This window comes from Mizuhopecten yessoensis, unplaced genomic scaffold, assembly GCF_002113885.1.
Source record: "Mizuhopecten yessoensis strain PY_sf001 unplaced genomic scaffold, ASM211388v2 scaffold10869, whole genome shotgun sequence".
Classification (NCBI taxonomy): domain Eukaryota; kingdom Metazoa; phylum Mollusca; class Bivalvia; order Pectinida; family Pectinidae; genus Mizuhopecten; species Mizuhopecten yessoensis.
Genome location: NW_018408762.1, coordinates 330555 through 353264, shown reverse-complemented (window position 1 = coordinate 353264; position 22710 = coordinate 330555). Strand labels below are relative to the sequence as shown.

At 34.9% G+C, this 22710-nt stretch overlaps 3 protein-coding genes across 4 annotated transcripts in view; 1 reads left to right on the top strand and 2 right to left on the bottom strand.

Annotated features, from left to right (window-relative positions):
* Positions 1 to 3116: 3116 nt before the first annotated feature.
* On the bottom strand, positions 3117 to 6496 carry LOC110463172. Its single transcript, XM_021517548.1, has 2 exons — positions 4767 to 6496; positions 3117 to 3916 (listed from the first exon to the last, which is right to left on the bottom strand). The coding sequence occupies exons 1-2, from the start codon at positions 6466 to 6468 to the stop codon at positions 3615 to 3617; spliced, it is 2004 nt and encodes a 667-aa protein (XP_021373223.1). The 5' UTR covers positions 6469 to 6496; the 3' UTR covers positions 3117 to 3614.
* Positions 6497 to 7194: 698 nt separating this feature from the next.
* Positions 7195 to 8460, bottom strand: LOC110463169 (synaptosomal-associated protein 47-like). The gene has a single exon (XM_021517546.1). It carries the CDS (start codon positions 8458 to 8460, stop codon positions 7195 to 7197), a length of 1266 nt encoding a protein of 421 aa, XP_021373221.1.
* Positions 8461 to 10544: 2084 nt separating this feature from the next.
* Positions 10545 to 22710, top strand: part of LOC110463175 (tubulin polyglutamylase TTLL4-like) — an 86791-nt gene continuing 74625 nt past the window's right edge. Inside the window, exon 1 of one of the 2 annotated variants that reach the window (XM_021517553.1) lies at positions 10545 to 10671. The gene's annotated coding sequence lies outside the window, so the exon portion shown is untranslated. Of the gene's footprint in view, positions 10672 to 14046; positions 14135 to 22710 lie in introns of those variants that run through there. The other variant, XM_021517556.1, reaches the window with a different exon arrangement.

Sequence of the window (22710 nt, the reverse complement as noted above, 5' to 3'; positions counted from 1 at the left end):
ACGTGATGACGCAATGGTGTGGTTTTCAGAATTTTAGCGCGTGTGAGCCGTCTTTTACTTGGTAGGTAGAAACAGGTTTACAATGTACCTTTACATATATAATAAAAGGTGGGATGCACCGGTGAAATGTGGGGAAATTGTCCCGCATTAGGTTAAGCACTTGCAGAGATATATAAAGCCAGTAGTTAGTCACTTTTTACAATCATAACGATGACATCAATCATAGGCTAGACGCTATAGACAAAGCAAAGAAAGACAACTACGGCAGGGCTATGTTGAAGATACTTTCGAAGAAGGGAACTAACTCCTGCAGTGTTCAGTCCATCATTTTCTTTATTAAATTTTTCCGATGTTGTTTCGGTTTATTTTTTATTCAATACAAGATACAGACTGTATGTAATTAAGTATTGCTCTCTATACTGGACTCGTAACATGTTTCCGAAATTCACATGCATACACGTAAGCATACACACACACACACACACACACACATACATAAAGTTTTATTTTGGACATCATATGTTTAACACATCACATTAGCTGTAAATATAAATCATTTCCTGATCAATACAGCGTTTATCCAGTCTGTTTTTAAATGAATTTATTGAATGTGCTGATAGCTCGTCATCTGGAAGACTTTCATAATTTAAAAACTTGTAGGAAAAAATCTGTTTCCTTATTTCAACATTTAAATGTTGTGGATAAGAGTATTTTGAACACCATTGGTACCATGTTGTCTGCAGTAGTCAATTAAAGCCACGTACTAATGAAATAAGACCTATTTACACACACTGCTCCTTATCTGGAATAATTACATATTAACGCTTTTTATGGCATTTCCACAATATAACCCTACCAAATTCACATTGCATTCATGCGAGTAATAAATGCCATAGACATCATCACTGTTCACTTTTATGATGTCACGGTTGTAACATTGGATCCCTTGAAGATAGCCATTTTATTCCATTAAACAAGCATATAAAAGATACATTTATACAAATATACACATTCACTTGTTAGAAGAGAATTTTGTTAAATATTTTAGATGGTAAATGTAAGCATTGCATTGAATTTTGATAAATATTTTAGATGGTAAATGTAAATACTGAACAGGTTTCAGGCAGTGCTTCATATTGAATTGAACACAATCCAGTTGGCATTCATATTGACCTGTTTATTACTTGCTGGAAGCAGTTCTGTCGGGAGGACTATAGAACCGACACATTAGAAGGAAGGTAGGGAAATGATCTCAGAGTCTAGTCATATTGACCTGTTTATTACTTGCTGGAAGCAGTTCTGTCGGGAGGACTACAGAACTGACACATTAGAAGGAAGGTAGGGAAATGATCTCAGAGTCTACAGTCATATATAATGTATCACCCTGTGATTGTGTGAATGGAAAGAGCCATCATTTATAAATACATGTACATTTCATTTTATGAATATTCATTCTATTAATATTTTATAATGGGAGTTCATTTTGTTCAAGCAAGCAAAGTACAGAGCTAGGACAAAATTTTATGTTAACAGAATCTTTAGAATTGTTCAAATGAAGACTAGTAAATAACTAAAACTACATATAGGATTTCACCGAAAAAAAAGAAAAAAAAGAAAAAAAAAGAATGTTGGCCCCTTTCACTTAAAGATGGTGGAATGTTTCAGGTAAATTCATGTTCTAGTATTCTCTTTATTTCTCTTTTCTCTTTTTTAACAAAACACATGTAGGTATGAAGTGGATTGTGCAGACTATGTACATCATGGTCTTTGAGATGCTTGCTTTATGCTACATTTCCCGATCCATCTGAAAGTTGGAGCACGCACAACTACGACAAAAAGATCATGATCCCATTAGCATTTATCAAAAAAATGTGAGAACAATTTTTACACGTATGATATCCAAACAAATTCCAAGATAGCTTGGTGGCTTTTTTTCTCTCTTAACTACAAGAAATTGGAGAAGGTGCAACTAATTAAAGGCTAAGAGGATCATGTTTAAACATGTTTTATCGTGATCCATTTTGTTTTTCATGAGAAATACTGGTGTAACGAACTGGACATATAAAATAGGTCAGTGATGTCCCTTTTTTGTTTTTGTCCTCGTATTCCCAATCTTTCTCAAATTGAAATATGCCCACTAGGGACAAATGGGATCAGGCATATCGAGACCATTCATGTTCATTAGAAATAGCAGTAACAAGCTTGATGTGCAAAATCCAGGATGGCTGCCTGGCAGCCACTTTGCTTTCGGAGTTTCCCGATCCATTTAAAATTGAAGCTAGTAACAAAAGTGGACTGAAGGAATACCAAAGTTTTGTTACCCGGGTATGATTCTTGATGTATTCCTGAGAAATAGGCATATCAAAACTGTTTAAACACGGACGGCTGAACGGACAACAGACCACATAAGTTGATCGATTTTATGATGGTGCTTAAACGAAATACAAAACAATTTCAACCGAATCTATGTACTGTAATGAATTGAAAAAATAACAAACTCACATTAATGACACCCCTGTTGTCTCTGTATTGAGTGAAATACAGTTTCATTGATACGTAATTCTGCATTGTGAAAACACAATTTTTCAATTATATAATGTATAAATACTTTTTAATAATTTAATTAAAGCAATGTGCAATGTAAAATTGTAAACATCTTTTTGTACTTCTATCCTTGATTATAAGTTAAGATTAATTATCACCATAAAATAAAATAAAATAAAAGCATTTATTACATTCCATTATAAACACAAATAAGTTACATATATATGCATTTTCATGTACATGTACTACTTTTTGACAAGTGAAATACCAGCAATTGTTCATTTTGCCTTTTTATGGCATTTCCACAATATAACCCTACCAAATTCACATTGCAGGCTATAAATTTACATGGAGGAAAGTACACCAACATACCCTGCCTCCGGTATACACACAGGCATGCAAGCACACACAACACACATGGTGGCACGTCCTTTAATGACCTTAGCTGTTAATAGGACGTTAGACAAAATGAAAGGAAGAAAAAAAGAAATAAGAAATGTTTCATCTACACATGCTGTAAAGATATCACTTCAGTATCCAATCAGAGAGATACTTTCTATTCACTGCACAGACTTTCAATTTCAAGTTCAGATGAAGCAATGGTAGAGTAAGTGGTTGTTTTGGTATATATTTGTAACATATAGTATGGTATTTACATAAATACACAAATCTCACCAGTTAAAAGCAACAGACAGCAGAATTGCATTGAGTTATATGTGATTCAAAATGGTGCTCCACCTTGTTGTAAAGTGTGACATTAGAACCTGGTAGATCATATTGCGCTACTAATTGCTACACTTTTCTGATGCAGGAATATTTGCACCGTGTAACTTTAAAAAAAAGAAATAAATAGAAAATTTGATGGTTTTCCCTGCTGTATATCATAATATATACATTTCACTTGTAGAAATTATAGACCTGGTAGAAAATACAGGTCTATATTTTGTTTTTATTTTGCTTGTATAAGTAGTGATATTCTACTATACTTGTGGAACATATTATACACGGTTATGAAAACATTAAATATCCTCTATAGATGTTATGAAGAAAGTAGGCCACATATACGATACTCATTTCGTCAGTTTTTCTACACGACTGTTCACCTTAGACATCCTTACATTAGCTTTGTCCACAGAACATGTTAATGTATCCAGTTTCTCGTTTTGGGTATCTGTCTCCTGCTGGACAGATATAGCTAGTGACCGCAGGTCAGATAGAGTGTGCTGTAGTTCCTGCACCTCTTCGTCACTCACCACGGGATGGGGAAGCTGGAGTTGCTCCCCTTGGACGTCATGGCCTGTCCGACTCTGATTACATGATGTCTGTAATTGTGGTATGGATGAGCCTGTTGTCTTTCTGGACAATAATTCACCTGAAAATATTGCACTCAAACTAAATATCCTTTACATGTTTTTCATTGCTGATAACAATACATATTTTAACTATTTGCACACTTTACTTGTTGGATGAATAAGTCCTAGAACATTTATATATTTCATGTGAAACAAATGTTTTTAACATGAACTTAAGATTTTGAATTGGAATCAGAAAGATGATATCCCTAGAAAAAAACATTTGTTGGAAAGTACAAGTGACAACACCTTGTTGTTGGAGAGTACAAGTGACAACACCTTGTTGGCATCTAATACTGCAAAGCCAGTTAGTGGACAGTCTAGTCACAGAAAAGGTTTAGGTCGGTTATATCTACAATAAGATTCATCAGTTTGGAAATATGTTATATCAAAGTTTTACTTCATACACAATGCTTAATACAGTGAACTATATGAATATTAAAAAGAAAACCAAATACTCTAGACAGATGCCCCCTGTTGAATGTATAAATACTTCTGGTGTCATGAGTGTATAGTTACCCTTAGTTATCTTAGCCTGGGTCATGAGTGTATAGTTACCCTTAGTTATCTTAGCCTGGGTCATGAGTGTATAGTTACCCTTAGTTATCTTAGCCTGGGTCATGAGTGTATAGTTACCCTTAGTTATCTTAGCCTGGGTCATGAGTGTATAGTTACCCTTAGTTATCTTAGCCTGGGTCATGAGTGTATAGTTACCCTTAGTTATCTTAGCCTGGGTCATGAGTGTATAGTTACCCTTAGTTATCTTAGCCTGGGTCATGAGTGTATAGTTACCCTTAGTTATCTTAGCCTGGGTCATGAGTGTATAGTTACCCTTAGTTATCTTAGCCTGGGTCATGAGTGTATATTCACCCTTAGTTATCTTAGCCTGGGTCATGAGTGTATATTTACCCTTAGTTATCTTAGCCTGGGACATGAGTGTATATTTACCCTTAGTTATCTTAGCCTGGGACATGAGTGTATATTTACCCTTAGTTATCTTAGCCTGGGACATGAGTGTATATTTACCCTTAGTTATCTTAGCCTGGGACATGAGTGTATATTTACCCTTAGTTATCTTAGCCTGGGACATGAGTGTATATTTACCCTTAGTTATCTTAGCCTGGGACATGAGTGTATATTTACCCTTAGTTATCTTAGCCTGGGACATGAGTGTATATTTACCCTTAGTTATCTTAGCCTGGGACATGAGTGTATATTTACCCTTAGTTATCTTAGCCTGGGACATGAGTGTATATTTACCCTTAGTTATCTTAGCCTGGGACATGAGTGTATATTTACCCTTAGTTATCTTAGCCTGGGACATGAGTGTATATTTACCCTTAGTTATCTTAGCCTGGGACATGAGTGTATATTTACCCTTAGTTATCTTAGCCTGGGACATGAGTGTATATTTACCCTTAGTTATCTTAGCCTGGGACATGAGTGTATATTTACCCTTAGTTATCTTAGCCTGGGACATGAGTGTATATTTACCCTTAGTTATCTTAGCCTGGGACATGAGTGTATATTTACCCTTAGTTATCTTAGCCTGGGACATGAGTGTATATTTACCCTTAGTTATCTTAGCCTGGGACATGAGTGTATATTTACCCTTAGTTATCTTAGCCTGGGACATGAGTGTATATTTACCCTTAGTTATCTTAGCCTGGGACATGAGTGTATATTTACCCTTAGTTATCTTAGCCTGGGACATGAGTGTATATTTACCCTTAGTTATCTTAGCCTGGGACATGAGTGTATATTTACCCTTAGTTATCTTAGCCTGGGACATGAGTGTATATTTACCCTTAGTTATCTTAGCCTGGGACATGAGTGTATATTTACCCTTAGTTATCTTAGCCTGGGACATGAGTGTATATTTACCCTTAGTTATCTTAGCCTGGGACATGAGTGTATATTTACCCTTAGTTATCTTAGCCTGGGACATGAGTGTATATTTACCCTTAGTTATCTTAGCCTGGGACATGAGTGTATATTTACCCTTAGTTATCTTAGCCTGGGACATGAGTGTATATTTACCCTTAGTTATCTTAGCCTGGGACATGAGTGTATATTTACCCTTAGTTATCTTAGCCTGGGACATGAGTGTATATTTACCCTTAGTTATCTTAGCCTGGGACATGAGTGTATATTTACCCTTAGTTATCTTAGCCTGGGACATGAGTGTATATTTACCCTTAGTTATCTTAGCCTGGGACATGAGTGTATATTTACCCTTAGTTATCTTAGCCTGGGACATGAGTGTATATTTACCCTTAGTTATCTTAGCCTGGGACATGAGTGTATATTTACCCTTAGTTATCTTAGCCTGGGACATGAGTGTATATTTACCCTTAGTTATCTTAGCCTGGGACATGAGTGTATATTTACCCTTAGTTATCTTAGCCTGGGACATGAGTGTATATTTACCCTTAGTTATCTTAGCCTGGGACATGAGTGTATATTTACCCTTAGTTATCTTAGCCTGGGACATGAGTGTATATTTACCCTTAGTTATCTTAGCCTGGGACATGAGTGTATATTTACCCTTAGTTATCTTAGCCTGGGACATGAGTGTATATTTACCCTTAGTTATCTTAGCCTGGGTCATGAGTGTATATTTACCCTTAGTTATTTTAGCCTGGGACCTGAGTGTATATTTACCCTTAGTTACCTTTGTCTGGGACATGAGTGTATATTTACCCGTAGTTATCTTAGCCTGGGTCATTAGTGTATATTTACCCTTAGTTATCTTAGCCTGGGTCATGAGTGTATATTTACCCTTAGTTATTTTAGCCTGGGACCTGAGTGTATATTTACCCTTAGTTATCTTTGTCTGGGTCATGAGTGTATATTTTCCCTTAGTTATTTTAGCCTGGGACCTGAGTGTATATTTACCCTTAGTTATCTTTGTCTGGGTCATGAGTGTATATTTTCCCTTAGTTATCTTAGCCTGGGTCATGAGTGTATATTTTCCCTTAGTTATTTTAGCCTGGGACCTGAGTGTATATTTACCCTTAGTTACCTTTGTCTGGGACAGGAGTGTATATTTACCCTTAGTTATCTTAGCCTGGGTCATTAGTGTATATTTACCCTTAGTTATCTTATCCTGGGTCATGAGTGTTTATTTACCCTTAGTTATCTTAGCGTGGGTCATGAGTGTATATTTACCCTTAGTTAACTTAGCCTGGGACATGAGTGTATATTTACCCTTAATTATCTTAGCCTAGGTCATGAGTGTATATTTACCCTTAGTTATCTCTGTCTGGGACATGAGTGTATATTTACCCTTAGTTATCTAAGCCGGGGTCATGAGTGTATATTTACCCTTAGTTATCTTAGCCTGGGTCATTAGTGTATATTTACCCTTAGTTATCTTAGCCTGGGTCATCAGTGTATATTTACCCTTAGTTATCTTAGCCTGGGTCATGAGTGTATATTTACCCTTAGTTAACTTAGCCTGGGACATGAGTGTATATTTACCCTTAGTTATCATAGCCTGGGTCATGAGTGTATATTTACCCTTAGTTATCTTAGCCTGGGACATGAGTGTATATTTACCCGTAGTTATCTTAGCCTGGGTCATGAGTGTATATTTACCCTTAGTTATCTTAGCCTGGGGGTGTCCACGTTCCTCAGGTTGTCTCACAAATCCACTTGTCACATATTCAATTTTACTTCTCATTTTTCTCTCTAAAAATTCCAAAAATCCAAGCAAAGATGTACACACAACTCCATAGCTCAAGTCTGGTTGTCCAATCAGGAACCTTGTTACAAGAACTTCACATGGGGATAACACCCTAACACGCGAAATGTCACTCCATTTAAAGTGATGTATCAGCTTCTGCTTCTCACTCAGAATAAACATCCCTTCGGGAGCAATACGCAACAACCCAAGTTTCTGAGTGGTCGTTTTGTTAGTTTCCATTTTTGTATAAAGAATTTCATAGTCAGATATATTTGGTATGTCTCTTTGATGTACAATGATAGGGTCAACTGTTTGGTATACATTGGGGATCCTCCACTTTCCTGTCCAGGATTCCATTCCGGATGTTAAGCTTTCGGCTATGTCTAGGTCGTTGTGAATGTCAGTCATAGCTGTTAAAGTAGAGTCTATCTGTTCTCCTTGTGATGACATTATTTCTGCAGATGCACTAAGTGTCTTGTGAGAATCATAAGCCACTTTTAGCAACTTGTGCCCCATCTCTGTTCTTCCCATCCCCAAAGTTTTCCCCTTGTTTCCTTGATCAGAAAATGTTACATTTGACCTCAGGAAATACTGCATCACATTGAAAATATCCTCCCTGTTCGGCAGTGATGAAAACCAATGTTTTTTTCCATCTTTTGTGATTATCACTATTGCACTAAATATAATTCCAGTTGTTGTTTTCTTTACTTCTGCAAAGTCACCATACATGCAGATCATGTTGAATTGAGAGTTTTTGTCTTGAAAGATTATCCTCTCCACTGTGACAGAAAGCATGCCTGTCAACCATTTCCGGGTTTGCTCCTGATAAAACTGGACCTCCCATTCCCTTACATGCAATTGTCCAAAATCAGCCATCTTTCCTAGCTTACTTGTATCCTCTAAAAAAGAGACAGTATTTCAACAAAAAGAAATTTAAAACACATTACCTTATTGTAATTTTAGTGGTTTAATTGATAATCTATCACATCATTCATATACCAAAGTCAAATACGTGTAGTACTTGGAAGGCACATCGGCCGATACAAATATCAATCCCATTAATCTGATAAAAAGTTCATGTTACTTTTTGAATATAATGAAATTTTCTAACAGGAAAGTAACAGATTTTATCAATGTTAGAAACGATATTCCACTCTGTAGAACAGAGAATGTAACATTTGACCTCTAAAAGAAATACAGAGGTTACACATTTTTCCATACCTTTCTTTAAATATTTTGCCCTACATTAATTCTGCATGACATAAATTGTGGACAGCCACAGAGATATAATGGTAATCTTACATAAATCTATCATATCATTAAAATGACTAATTTTGTAAGAAATAAAATATTGAGTGATAAAGTAATGAAGAACCTTTTACAAGGCTGTTTATTATTCATAGAGTTTGAAGACTTTGTATAATTACAACTGTATTTCTGTCAGGAGATTACATGCTTTAACATACCACAAGTCTGTGACATACCACAAGTCTGTGACATACCACAAGTCCGTGACATACCACAAGTCAGTGACATACCACAAGTCTGTGACATTCCACAAGTCTGTGACATACCACAATCACAGTAATCTTCCATCATTGGAAATCTCAATAGAGATTGTTGCGATGCCTCTATTGACAAATACATAAGGGTTGTACACATTTGTAGGGATCTTTTGTAGTTTTATGGTCATTATCAGTCATTTTAGTATGGTTTGGTTTATTTAGTTTAAGTTTTATTAACGATTAAGGTCATTTAAGGATGTACCTCCAAGTGTGTAGTTTATACAACAGCAACAGGCTCTGATGAGGAAATTCATTAACTAGGTTTTGTGCTACGTTTGTTATAATAAATAAAACAGTACTTTCTCTACTTTGTTGTAAAGTTTCTGTCAATACATCATTTCTGTCCTATTATCTATTTATTACCTTTCTACGTAAGAAATTATTCTACTACAAGTACTTTGTTTTACACATATGTATGTGTGGTTGGACTGTGGGACTTCCCTTGGCCAGGTAAATCTAGCTAGTGGTCAGTGTGTGGTTGGACTGTGGGACTTCCCTTGGCCAGGTAAATCTAGCTAGTGGTCAGTTCGGAGGTCCATGGTTCCCAAGTCTGGCCCTGATGGACAGTTTCTTGTCATGGGACAACTATTGAGTGACAAAAGTGCAACATGTGAGGATATTAAGATTGAACAGAATATTCTAAACGTTAAAATGAATGCCATTAATATCCACAGATATTGAAACCCTATTCAAGCGTGCAGGATCTGTTCCTCGTTCTTGGTGAACTGTCTGTCATTGATTTTCATCAACAGATCTGGTGTCCAGCAGTTTTGCTGCATTTTCTTGTTATAGTTATAGTGATAAAACGTCAGACTCCTGTGCATTTTGACGGATAGATGTCAAGAAGTCTAAGTCTGGTGTCAGCCAGATGAAACTCGAATGAATAATGAATGGGATTAGTAATCATATAATGCAACACATTCACTGCTTGCGTTTAAACAAGTCATTCTGATAGTGTCAATGACGTTGAAATTGAATTATCGGAAAGCATTTCTTTGTATGTACAGCATTCATTAGAAGAAATGACCATCATACATCACCACAAGCTACTAGTTAGCTTTTTACAACGATGTTAACTGAGCGAAACTGAGCGAAACTGAGATGTCAGTTTCCCTAACAAAATAAGAATACGTGTACAACTTACAAATATTTGGCACTTCTTTTGATAGAAGATATCTCTCCTGGAAACAAGAAATAAACTTTACGACGCCTGTTTAAATTTTTCAAAAACCCTATCTTGTATCTTTTATGCGTAGTTAGTAACAGCAAGTTACTTTCGGTTTAATTAGTATATTTTCTCGAGAGAGTAACTTCCCTTCCCGGAAACTCATGAGAGTACGTCACTCATTGGCCAATCGATTTTAATAAAAGACAATTCTATTGGTTGGACACCGCGGCATTTGTTGCCTTAGCATCGCTCGTGGTTGACGAGCTGAGGCAAGTAACTGCTACTGTTTTCATACGTCGTACCTTCGGATGATGGTTATCTGATAGTTTGTTGGAAACCCAGTTGTCTCAACGGGTAAGTGGCATTTACTGTTTACGCTTGAATTCACTAATGCTCACAATGTATCATAAACTCCCAAAGTCAGCTCAAAGTCGATATACGTGTGTCAATATCATGTTTTGATAATGTGGATGTACAAGGGAGTTGCTATCAGCTGTAATGATTCTCAATATTGAGATGGGTCAAGTTGATCTTCCGCAGTCGTTTTGCTCCAATTCTGTCTTAAAAAAGTCACTACACCGATTGTTTGTTCGGATTATACATGCCATTAACTTTAATAGGATTTAAGATTAACGGATTACAAACCGATAAACGGTTGATGAATGTCAGATTTGTTCTCAACTATTTTTTATTTATATATTTTTCGAAATGTAAAATGATACTTTTACCGTTTTACAAATGTGTAAATTAATCAATTTCTTTGCAATGATATGCATTTAGCTTCTCACAACAGCACTATTTTATTCTTACAATTGAAAACAAAATTGTTTAATTTTCAACATTTATTTTAGATCTTTCTTACAATTTTGATTTGTTACAGTGAGAATTAAACTTTAAATTTGTTATCACTAAAAAGATAATTAATTAAAGATATGATCACTTGTAGATTGAAAGTTTCTTTTTATGAAATGCTTTTCTTAAATTACGCATGAAGCAATATATAATTTCATACAAGTTAATTTCTGTTGAATTAAAATGGAGGATTTTTTTTTCTTTTTCTGATATCTGTGACAGTCTGTTTTTTTACTCATAGACCTGAGTGTAATTGTCTGTTGTCAATTTCTTTATATTGTCAGTGATTTATTATGTTCAAAAATGTTTCGAACCTTCTTCTGTTTTTCCAAGCCTAGGTACATAGACTTTGAAAAAAGTTGCATGCCAATTATTTTCAGATTTATATCCTTTAAAGGTTAATTATATATAATGGGCAGTTCACATAAATATGGATTCTCTAATATATGCATATAAAATTTGAAAGAAAAATAATACAAACTTATTTTTATTCTAAATGAAGCTTATGTTATTATTAGATGTTGAGTTGATAAAATTTACTTCAATACAGAAAACCCACAGTTTTGCCCATGAACCCTATATACATGATCTTTTTTTCGCCTCTCTCTATTTCGTAATGTTCAGATTTTGAAATAAATTGGGTAACGTTTTGTTTGGTTTCATTTGCATTTTACTTTACATTTTAGCCCCAAGAACTGAACCTGTAGCTATTGTCAAAAAACAAATATCTGGTTGTACTTGCGTAGAATACATATAGGTATTTGTAAAATTCTCAATTCTGATTGAAAATACAGAACACAGATCATGATTTACAACATAATTAATTTATCTAAGGCCAAATTGAAAAATCTTGTGTTTCCACTAGCCCTGCATGCCTACCCAGATTGTTGTGTCTACCCTATAGTCTTTTATTGGCATTTAGTGAAATGCACTGTTGAAGTCAGAACTCTTGCTCTATATATATACATGTAAGCGTAGTAAAAACATTTTCAAAAAAAGGCCTACCTAGCTACATGTACCTACCCTATTTTTTCTGGGGATCATAGCAGAAACACAAGTATTTTTTTTTACCTTAATAATAATGGTAAGTTATTATGGAACATATTTACGTATACCTGGTAATGGAATACATACATTTGCTGTAACAATAAAATTGAAAAAGCACAGTCCTTGTATAAAGCACTGATTTGTGGCTGACTGCTAAGCGATAGGTCAATCAGACTGAGGTCAAATGGATCTGTTTCCAATTGGCCACTGGATAAGATATATAGGTATAGGTGTTGACACACTTTATCTCCAGAGTACCTTGATTAGCATGAATGTGAAATCAAAATGTCACTTTTCTTGCTGTTACAGCATTTCAATATAGATTGATCAAGGCTGAGCTATATTTGCAAACAGAGATTTAAAAAGACAGATGACCAAGCTGTAGATTTATGTTGAACCTGCATACTCAATAGCTGTGTGTCTATGTTATCGCAGTGATTTACATTAGACATGTAGAAAAGATTACAAGGTGCAGGCCATGGTTTGTGTATAGTTTTAATATTTAAAAACTGAAGGACCCATTTGTGTTGCGTCCAAAAATGTTCAGTTAAAATCTTTATTATAGCATGGCTGTACTCAAAGATTTTATATGTTAAAGATCCTGACATTTTCGGGTTTACATGTAAGAGATAAAACATTGACCAAAAATGTTTTATGTCCAATGACATTGCATAAATGTATTCAGCCTTGCCAAGCAAAGCCATTGCATCAACTTATAATAAGGCGCAAATAAATATATTCAAATGAAGTCATGGAAATGCATAATCAAAAGAAATGTAACCTTAAAGTAGGGTTTTCTTTCCACTCTTAATTGACATGCTATTCTTGGGAAAAAGTAATTTGACAACTGTACATAGCTTATCATTTCATGCATGCATGTATTTTTTTATTTATTTTTTAACATTTTCACAGCTTTACATGTAGGTACATTCTTAATGAAAAACACTTGGTAAATTTGGATAATTTTTTCGTAATAATAACATACTAATATTACCTCAGCCGTTATTAGGTCGTTAAACACTTTTATATTCATGGCTTTCTTCCAATGTACAGCTGGCCCCTAAATTCCAATTGTGTATTCATGGTTATTTGACATGTAGATGGCAACAGACATTTTCAATGGATTTCACACAGTAATTATTTTATTAACATCATGTACACAGATTTATAAGTTAACTTCTTGAAAAAAAGGAAAATACCCATCACTGCATGGAGCAAGTACATTAAATTGTGAAAACTATCATGAAACATCAGGGTTGCCAGTGGTATTTTTTCTTTTTGGTCAATTCTCCTGGATAAAATTGTGTAATGTAGTTCTGCAGCTGCAGCCTTTAAGATAGACTCGTTTATCATATATTGCAATTGACAGAGGAAGGATAACCCGTTCAGATCTCACTCTGTTGAATTCACTGTCAGTTGTAGGATTCCTACGATATTTGATAAACACTGGAGTCAATACAGAAGTTCTAGCCAAATTGACCGATTTTCCATTACTAGGTTTCGATTAGTCTTTGAAATTGAAACCCGCCTATTAATAGCAGTAGACAACTTGACCGTTTTCCCTCTGTTTAAAGTAGACGTGGATGGCCCCGATCAGATGAATGGTGAATCATGCTATCGAGTGGCTCCCCACATGCCTGCAGTGCCATTGATTCGGACAACGTGGAGTTGTTACTGATACTTTACGCAGAAAACTTACTTGCAGTCAACATATTGAATAGACATTTGTCACATTATGAGTGTTTGTTGTGAGCATGAGAGTTTAAAATCCCCATAACTACCTACAACGTATAGATGTCTGATATTGATTTTCGTCTCTATATAAACTGTCCTAATGAAATTTGTCGCATGGAGTGGTTTTGTGTAAGGCTGAGATTGGAACCCATTATTGAATATAGATCTGAAGAGGAAAGATATGGTAAGTCTGATTTCTGTTCCGTTGGATAGAGCATATTTTACGGTAAAGATCTTTTGACTTTGATCGTGGGACTTTTTTGATACAGCAGTACTGTTGTGTAAATACAATTTGTGCTGGTGAGATCCATTTTTGTCTAGTTTCTTACTGAATAGTCATATTTTTCTGTGGTCCATATTTATACAAAATGACATTTATGATAAATTCTATCTGCGGAAAATCACAAATTTTCAGATTCAAATGAAATTGAATTGAAACAGATTGATGTTGATAAAATAGCTAATGGAATATTAAAATCTGAAAATTGAATCAGTAAGGCCCAGGTTTTCTTATCAAAATAATTTATCATTGATACGTAAGTGCAAAAATCTTATTGAGATTTATCACAATTTTTGTTGAAGAATCTTATGAATTTTTCTGTATTTTAAAATTGTCATTACATGACAAATGTGCATTAATGATTAACATGGAAATCTAATTTGCATACATTTTGAACATGCTTTTTTTGTGGTAACTGTATGGTGCCATACATTTATGATTGCTTTAATGTTGTACAAACTGACTGCAGATGGAGAGAAATTTTGATAAATTATTCCTAGGCCCTTATATAATTACAGTAAAATGTTGTCTTTGCAAACTTATTTTTTTTATATATATCTCAAATATTAGATGTTAAATTTGATGTTTGTAATATTTTCTGCCCAGGCAGTGATGTATTCTAATATATTATTACTATGGCGACCATGTCATTTGAATATTTTGTTTATCTTAATTTTTTTCTTATACTTTTTTTCTCTCACAATTTAGAAATTTCATACCTTCAAATTTAGTACTGTATTAAATACATATCTATGTACTATATCTATATACTAGATGTTTAATTTGATATTTGTAATATTTTCTGCCCAGGCAGTGATGTATTTTAATATATGACACACTTGTCATTTGAATATTTTGTTTATCTTAATTTTATCATGGAGACATCAATTTTTTCCCAAACAATTCAATCAATACATTTCATTGATTTCCATTGAAATTCAAGAATAGCTACCATAGCTAGGTAGATAGCGATACTAAGGTAAAGCAAATATGCTAAAAATGGGATATTTACTTAGTACACTTATTTGTAGTAAGAATATATCTGGTCTCAAGCTTCCATTTAAATTGTGAATGTGAGTGGCTGAGCTGAAGTGTTTAACTAGCCTACTAGTGTGTACAGGTATGAACAGCCGTAGTTAAAAGCCCTTGACTCTGAGAGGCTTACCCTTGTTTATAGTTTCTAAGAGTGGTGGACAGCGACTGCAGGTTTTGATAGAATACCAGAAAACACAGGTAATTCAGGATTAATTCACAGGGTAGGGCTACCTCTAGTTTTCAATACAAACTCTTAGAAGATTCAATATAAACCATTTTTTCTTATAATTTTTTTCTCACAATTTAGAAATTTCATACATTCAAACTTAGTACTGTATTAAATACATATCGATGTGTAAAATTGTAATTAAAAGGTTAAAGAGACTTTATGTGACCAACTTGAAATTTCTGTTGGGGGCCGGGGAGATTGTAATTACCTATAGGTACATGTGCTCTAAATTAAAAATATATGTGTCTATATACATCCTAGGAGGAAAATATCAATTTTAAATGGTATCTTTTGAGTTGTTGTTTTAGATGAAATCATCAGATATATAGAACTAGTTTAGCATAGTCACTGGTTGAAAATACTCCATTTTAGGGCCCCAAATCAGGGGTGTTACTCTAAAATAGGGAAAGTTGGCAGGTATGTATCGTAGGCTAGGAACTATATGAAGGTTAAGTTTGGACCGGTGATCATGATGGGTAATTGGTTTAAAATCATACCCCGTAATTGATAAGCAGTTTGTAAGATCGTAATTAGTAAACCGATTAATGATTCATTGCATACCAGAAAATGGTTTATAATTTTATGGGACTGAATACCCAAATGAATTGACAGCAACATCATTATGCAACTTGTTATTTTAACTATACATAAAGTTTTGTTTTATATGGAGTACAAGCAACTTTTATGTAGATTTGATGTTTTTTCTACATTACCGCCAATCAAATAATAATAATAATATTAAATGACTTTTAATACATACTGTAACATTATATACATTTAACAGTTGAGTTCAGTAATATAATGACTGTATTACATTTGTTCATGTAATACAGATTATGGAATTTTTGATTGATAATCAAATTCAGAAAAGGCAAGTAACTGATCAAATTTCAATTATAGCTGATCATTATGTTATAACAGCCTATCAATGGTTGGGTCAAATGTTATTTTGGGGTTAGGAGAGGTAGCTTACAAGTTCGATCTGACTATGTGTAGAATCCTGGCAACATTTTTATTTTTGTTCTTTAATATAGCCAGTGCGCTGTGCTTCGGGAGATTGGTCCACTTGAGACTTGCTTACTGGAGTGTGTTGAGAGTCTTTGGGAGTACCCAATACAATCACGGCTGATAACGGAATCAGCGTGTGTAAGAGTTGATGCCAAGACCTTGTAGTCTGATGTTGTAGAGAATGGTCAGTGCCTTTGGACAGGTCTTTCTTTGGACAGCAGCTGTCTGGCCCGAATATATTGATCCCCGTGTAAATGGCTAATTTATACTTTTATCTTTATACAATTACATGCTTAAAGACCAGTATTTCAGCCAATCAATACAGTAGCAGGGATGCCACCGTGGCAATAAATGAAAGTTTCATGTTATTCAATCCTTTCACTTCTATAGGTAATTATTATACGTCTGGAAGTTTTCCTGGGGAGAACCATACATTTCACATCGGAGCTGTTTATGGATGTTTTCTGGGTTTACTCAAGTCTACAGTCACAGACTGTTCAACCCTTATATAAGATATATATATATGTTTCCTCCAGTCCATACACAGCTGTAAAATAACGTTAGCACATGTAGTATATTTATTAATTCTGTAACCTGATCATCAGTATAAATTATGTAGGAGCAGGTCCACTGCAGGAGACATAGGAGTTACACAGAGGAACGCACAGTTCTTCAAAGAACATGTAATAGGACTTTGGACATCAGGATTCTGCTTAAAACCCATTGGAGTTCTGCTTCAGATAACACTTCAGCAGATAGGAGTTTCTCTTCATAGGACATACATAGGAGATCCTCTTCCTTCAGTAAACTTTGAAACCCCCACCTCGAGACAGCTGGTATCAAATTGCCATTCCAACATATACACTCTTTTTTCCTTTTGAGCAATTGCTTTCACTAGTTTGCCTATGTTTCTACTGGTAAAACTCTTCTGCAGGTCAATAGGACATATATATTTATATATGAAAACATATCTTTCGTTCGTGTAGATTTTTGGGGTTTTAGCTTGTATTATTTTTACAAATCATGAAGTGATGTTATTGAAAGAGTTGAAGCTACATGTATCTGAACACTCGTGTTTTGGTGAGCTACTATCTAAAGATTTTGAACTTAAGTACTAAGGAAACAGGATCGATGCATGCAATTTACACGCAAAGAATTTCTTCTTTCAACTTTATTCCAGCTGAGCCTAATACATACATTTGTACCTTCACCATTTCTATTTGACTTCGATGTTGTGAAGAAATGTGACAAATTTTCTCAACCCACATGGGAAATTGAAAACATGGAATGTATCATGCACCAGTGTCCATGTTTATTAGGAGAATATGCCAATCCTGCAGTATCTACTGCAGTCTGAGTAAGACTTAACTCAGGCCCAGTATTTGCCTGCTACCATCACCATCTTCGTGTCAATGTATAGCGTGTGAGAGGGAGGGTGATCTTTGTGCGTATCCAAATGGTTGAGTTCTTCAAATGAATAATTAATTGATTCTATTTTCCGTTGCCAGATTTATTTTGATCTAACTACAGACGTATGTTCTCTATTTAGCCCTGATTACTTGCCCAGGTAAGGATCAATCAGGTAGCACAGGTGTGGCTATGTGTTCCTGCTAGCTACCTTGATTTACTAGGTATGAACGGGTGTATATCTACCCCCGATACACAGACAGTTTAGGCTTAATTAAAAAGACATTCATCATTAACTGAATTCGTAAATAGGTGAATGTACTGGTATATATATATATGTGCCAAAGAAGGAAGTTTTTAACACATAAATGTTTTTGTGAAAAATTGATGCTAAAGTCATCCATTTCATTTGCAAAACAAGAACTATTTGTTCTGTCTTTCTCTTTGCCCTGAACTGTTATATCTATATTTCTAATAGCTAACTTACAGTTTGCTATTACAGTGAATAATATTATAAAGAGGCGAGGTAAAAAGTTAAATTAATATTCTATATTTTCATTGTAAGATCTATTTTCTGAACTCATATATGTATTCCAAGGTGTTTTTTTAAGAAAGGAAGTACATTTTTTGAATTGGTCATAAATTATGAACAACAGCCCACAAGGGGAACGAAAGGGACTGATTTGATAAACAAAATGAGCAAAAAGTCTGTTCATAGTAACCATGCTTTTTCTCCATATGTCATATTTATAACTGATCAATGAAGAAGAATGATCAAATAGCCTTGCTCTATCAAACCACTTATACAGACAGACCTTCATGTCTACATCTGTGATCTAGCTACGAAGATAGACCCTCCTACCTTTTAACGGGAATCTGATCATGATGCAAGTATATATTGCCCTTTCGATAGGAAATTTTGCCATCATGAAACATACCGTAAGTTGTCTTGGTGAAAAAAAAGAATCCTGTTTCCCTATGTATAAAGCTACCACAAGGGCAATAAACATTTTATAAAAATAGTTTCCGAAATTACATAACAGTGAATAAGATCATGCAGGTTTGTGCGCCATTGTTGTCATCTGTGTCAGTCACTCTGAAATCAGGTGTGGTCCTTCCAGCTAATTTGTTTTCCAAATAAGTAAATACAAGATACGATCGGGAAAAATTACCCATGTGTCTATACAAAATACCTTATACTGTAATATACATGTATGTCTACAGAGAACTCTTGTGTCTACTTAATATACACAACCCACCTTGTCTACAGAGAACCCTTGTGTCTACATAGGACCCTCGGGTCAACATGTACAGAACCCTTGTGTTTATGTGGCCCTCTTGTCTTCACAGAACTCTCGTGTCTACACATGTACAGAACCCTTCTGTCCACACAGGACCCTCGTGTCTTCTTAGGACCCTCGTGTCTAAACAAGACTGATCTATACTGGTTGTTCAGGCAGACAGTTAATGGAGTGATTACACTGGCTAATTAGGAGATATTGTTCTCCCCTAGAAGTATGGAGTGATACACTGGCTAATTAGGAGATATTGTGCTCCCCTAGAAGTATGGAGTGATTAAACTGGCTAATTAGGAGATATTGTACTCCCCTAGAAGTAGGGAGTGATAACCCTGGCTAATTAGGAGATATTGTACTCCCCTAGAAGTAGGGAGTGATAACCCTGGCTAATTAGGAGATATTGTGCTCCCCTAGAAGTATGGAGTGATTACACTGGCTAATTAGGAGATATTGTTCTCCCCTAGAAGTAGGTATACATTGTTAACAAACACTCACAAACAAGTGATATTTATTACATGTGGCAAACAGGACCTGTTTGTGTTGGCTTGAGCTTATATGGACAGCCTATATTAAGCCAGTAGCATGTACTATACTGATACATCATCGAGAGTAAAAGCTTTCCCAACAACTCTGAACAGCTTTCCTTTTCTTTCTTTTTTTACTGGACTGCAGTGTTCGATACTGCAGCATGGTAAGTTGGTAACCAATGCTGAGTGACTGTGTTCCTTTTTTTTTTCATACCCCCGCTTTTACGAAGTTTGAGGTATAAATAGTATTTGCTTTGTCCATGCGTGCATGCTGACTGGTTTCTGGAGGTTATCTCAGCTACTCTTTATGAATTGGCATCAAAGTTGGTATATGCAATTGTAGGTACATCATTTGATGTCACTATAGCCTCAATTTGACCTTTGACCTTGACCTTGACCTCAAGTACTCAAATAATGGTTTCTTGAACATAGGTCAACCTTTGTATTTAGGTACATCATGGAAAGGTGGTATGTCACATCCTATAACAAGGTCACTGTGACCTCCTTGTGACGTTAGACCTTAACCTTAAGTACTCAAAAATGTTTCTGGAAAACATCTCGGATGCTTTGTTCTGAATTGGTATCAAACTTTGTATAGGTACATCATGGAAAGGTGGTGTTCATGTGTTGCATCATAAAACGAGGTCACAGTGACCTCAATTTGACCTTTTAACGATGACCTCAAGTACTAAATTAAGTATAATACAGGTTTCTACACCACTAGCTGTATCATGAATGGAACCCAGACTTTGTCGATATGCTGGGAGCAGGGTATCTGTGATGGCCACGATTCAAGTTATATCTAGTTTTTATATGCCCGTCGAATGACGGTACGTTTTATGTTTTCACGCTTTCGGGCGGGCCGCACACATTAGTTTCCGCTCAATAACTTGAGTAATTTTGAATGGATTCATTTCAAACTTGGTAGGAAGGTTTATTGCTATGAAAGCTCGGACAAGCTTGATAACCAAAATTATTTGCCAATTATTTATGCAGTTATGGCCCTTTATAGATTTCACACTTATTTCTCCAAAATTTATGCACTTATGGCCCTTTGTGGCAAACTGCTCATTCTAATTCTGACGGGCGTATCATGTACCGTTTGGCGGAACTCTTGTTCTTATGATGCTAACTATTTTTCCTATCTTTCTCTCTCCTATGTTATGCATACTCATATAAAAATGAAATTTGCCATGCAGCTTTATTAAATTTTTAGATGAGTTACTGCTTTACTATAAAGACATACATCTTACGCACAATGCCATTATACTTTGAAACTTTTCTTGGGGGAAAAGACTGTCAGAGTTATTTCAATTGCTAACATGTATTACAGAGATAAAGCAAAGATAAAATGCCTAACAGATTATTAAGTGATATAAGAACAATGTGAAAACAAATATGCCATGGGACTTGCAAAAAGTTTTAAATGACATTAGAATACAGACACTGTTCAACACCCAACAGATACAATCCTTGTTACTTTACATGTTATCCACCACTTATCCAGCACCGTTATTTCATCAGTATGAAATATTTACTAGGCGGCCTGGCTTGTGCCTAGTAAGTGAATTAATAGTGGATTGTAAATGACATTGTTAGCTACTGATGTCAGTGTCCCTGACTGCTGATCTCGATCTGTCAGCTGTAATCTCTGAGCTCTTCTATCTGGGTGATACAGAACAGGGATTGTGTTATTAGTTATAAATACTGTGGGTATATACATCTATATTAGGACAAAAATTACACATGTCAAAATGTATACTGTGACTGCTGGAGTTGTAATATCTTGATATAACTACAGCATATAGTTTTTGAATGATTTCGCAATATCAGGAAAGTTGGGGTTTCTTGGTTGGGCATCCTTTTAATACATAGATAACCTCCTATTTATATGATATGGTTATCATTATATTGTAATATATAAATCCTTTAAGAAGGTTAAAATAGAAGTCATTTTTACAATGTATCGATTTCAAACAACTTTTTATGAAAATGTAGAGGATTTCTTTTTATGTCTAAAAGAATATAAATAATTGAACTAAGTATAATATTGACCTTTTATATATATATAGGACATGTATAGTATAGAAGGTAGTGATTGGCTGATGGTCAATTATATTTGAAAATTGAACGGTTTGCCCATTACAAATTCCATAATTGATATAATCGGTTCATTAAATATCTTTCATGCAAAGTTTGCTTTGAAAGTCATATGTTATGATTTATGCTAAATGATTGATAAAAATGTAAAAATGTTGCCATTTGTTATAAAAGAATGAAACCTAATATAAAGTGAAAAACTCTGTCAAACTCTGTCATTTGATGTAATAGTAGTGTTCTCACTTTATTTGTATATTCAGTCCCAAAAAATTGTAAACCGATTAAGCAATTTATCCATTTACCTGGTAATTACTACTTTCGAATACAAATCATCATCGATTATGATTTAAAAGCGATTGCCCATCACTAATAGAAAGAAATAAAAAGGTTTTTTAAGGGGAGAGCAGACAAATGTTGTCATTGAAATTGGAAATCTGACTCTAAGTCTAAAAGATAATGTTTTAACCTTGATGACCTTGATGACCTGGATGACCTTTGGTTTTACAACTGAATTCCCGATGTACCATATAATCTTGTGTTGATTTTTTTTTGTATGTTCGGAATTTTTCTGAAAAAGACACACAAAAAACGACAACTTTCCAAATTACTCGTAGCATGCACAAAGTTGTAATAAGGTAATTATTTTGTGGTGTGGGAAGGTTTAATAGGAATGATAAAACACATACTTGCAGACAGACTAGAGCAATTAAAGGGAGAGAGGGCAATTATCTAATAGATGTATTGATCGCACCAGAGAAGCTATGTAGCTACATGCTTCAGGTATAGCCTAAGATTTTTGATTGGCCTCATGCAATCTCACACATACATGTGATTATGACGTGTGATTATAGATCGGTGGTGGTAGGATGGGGGGGG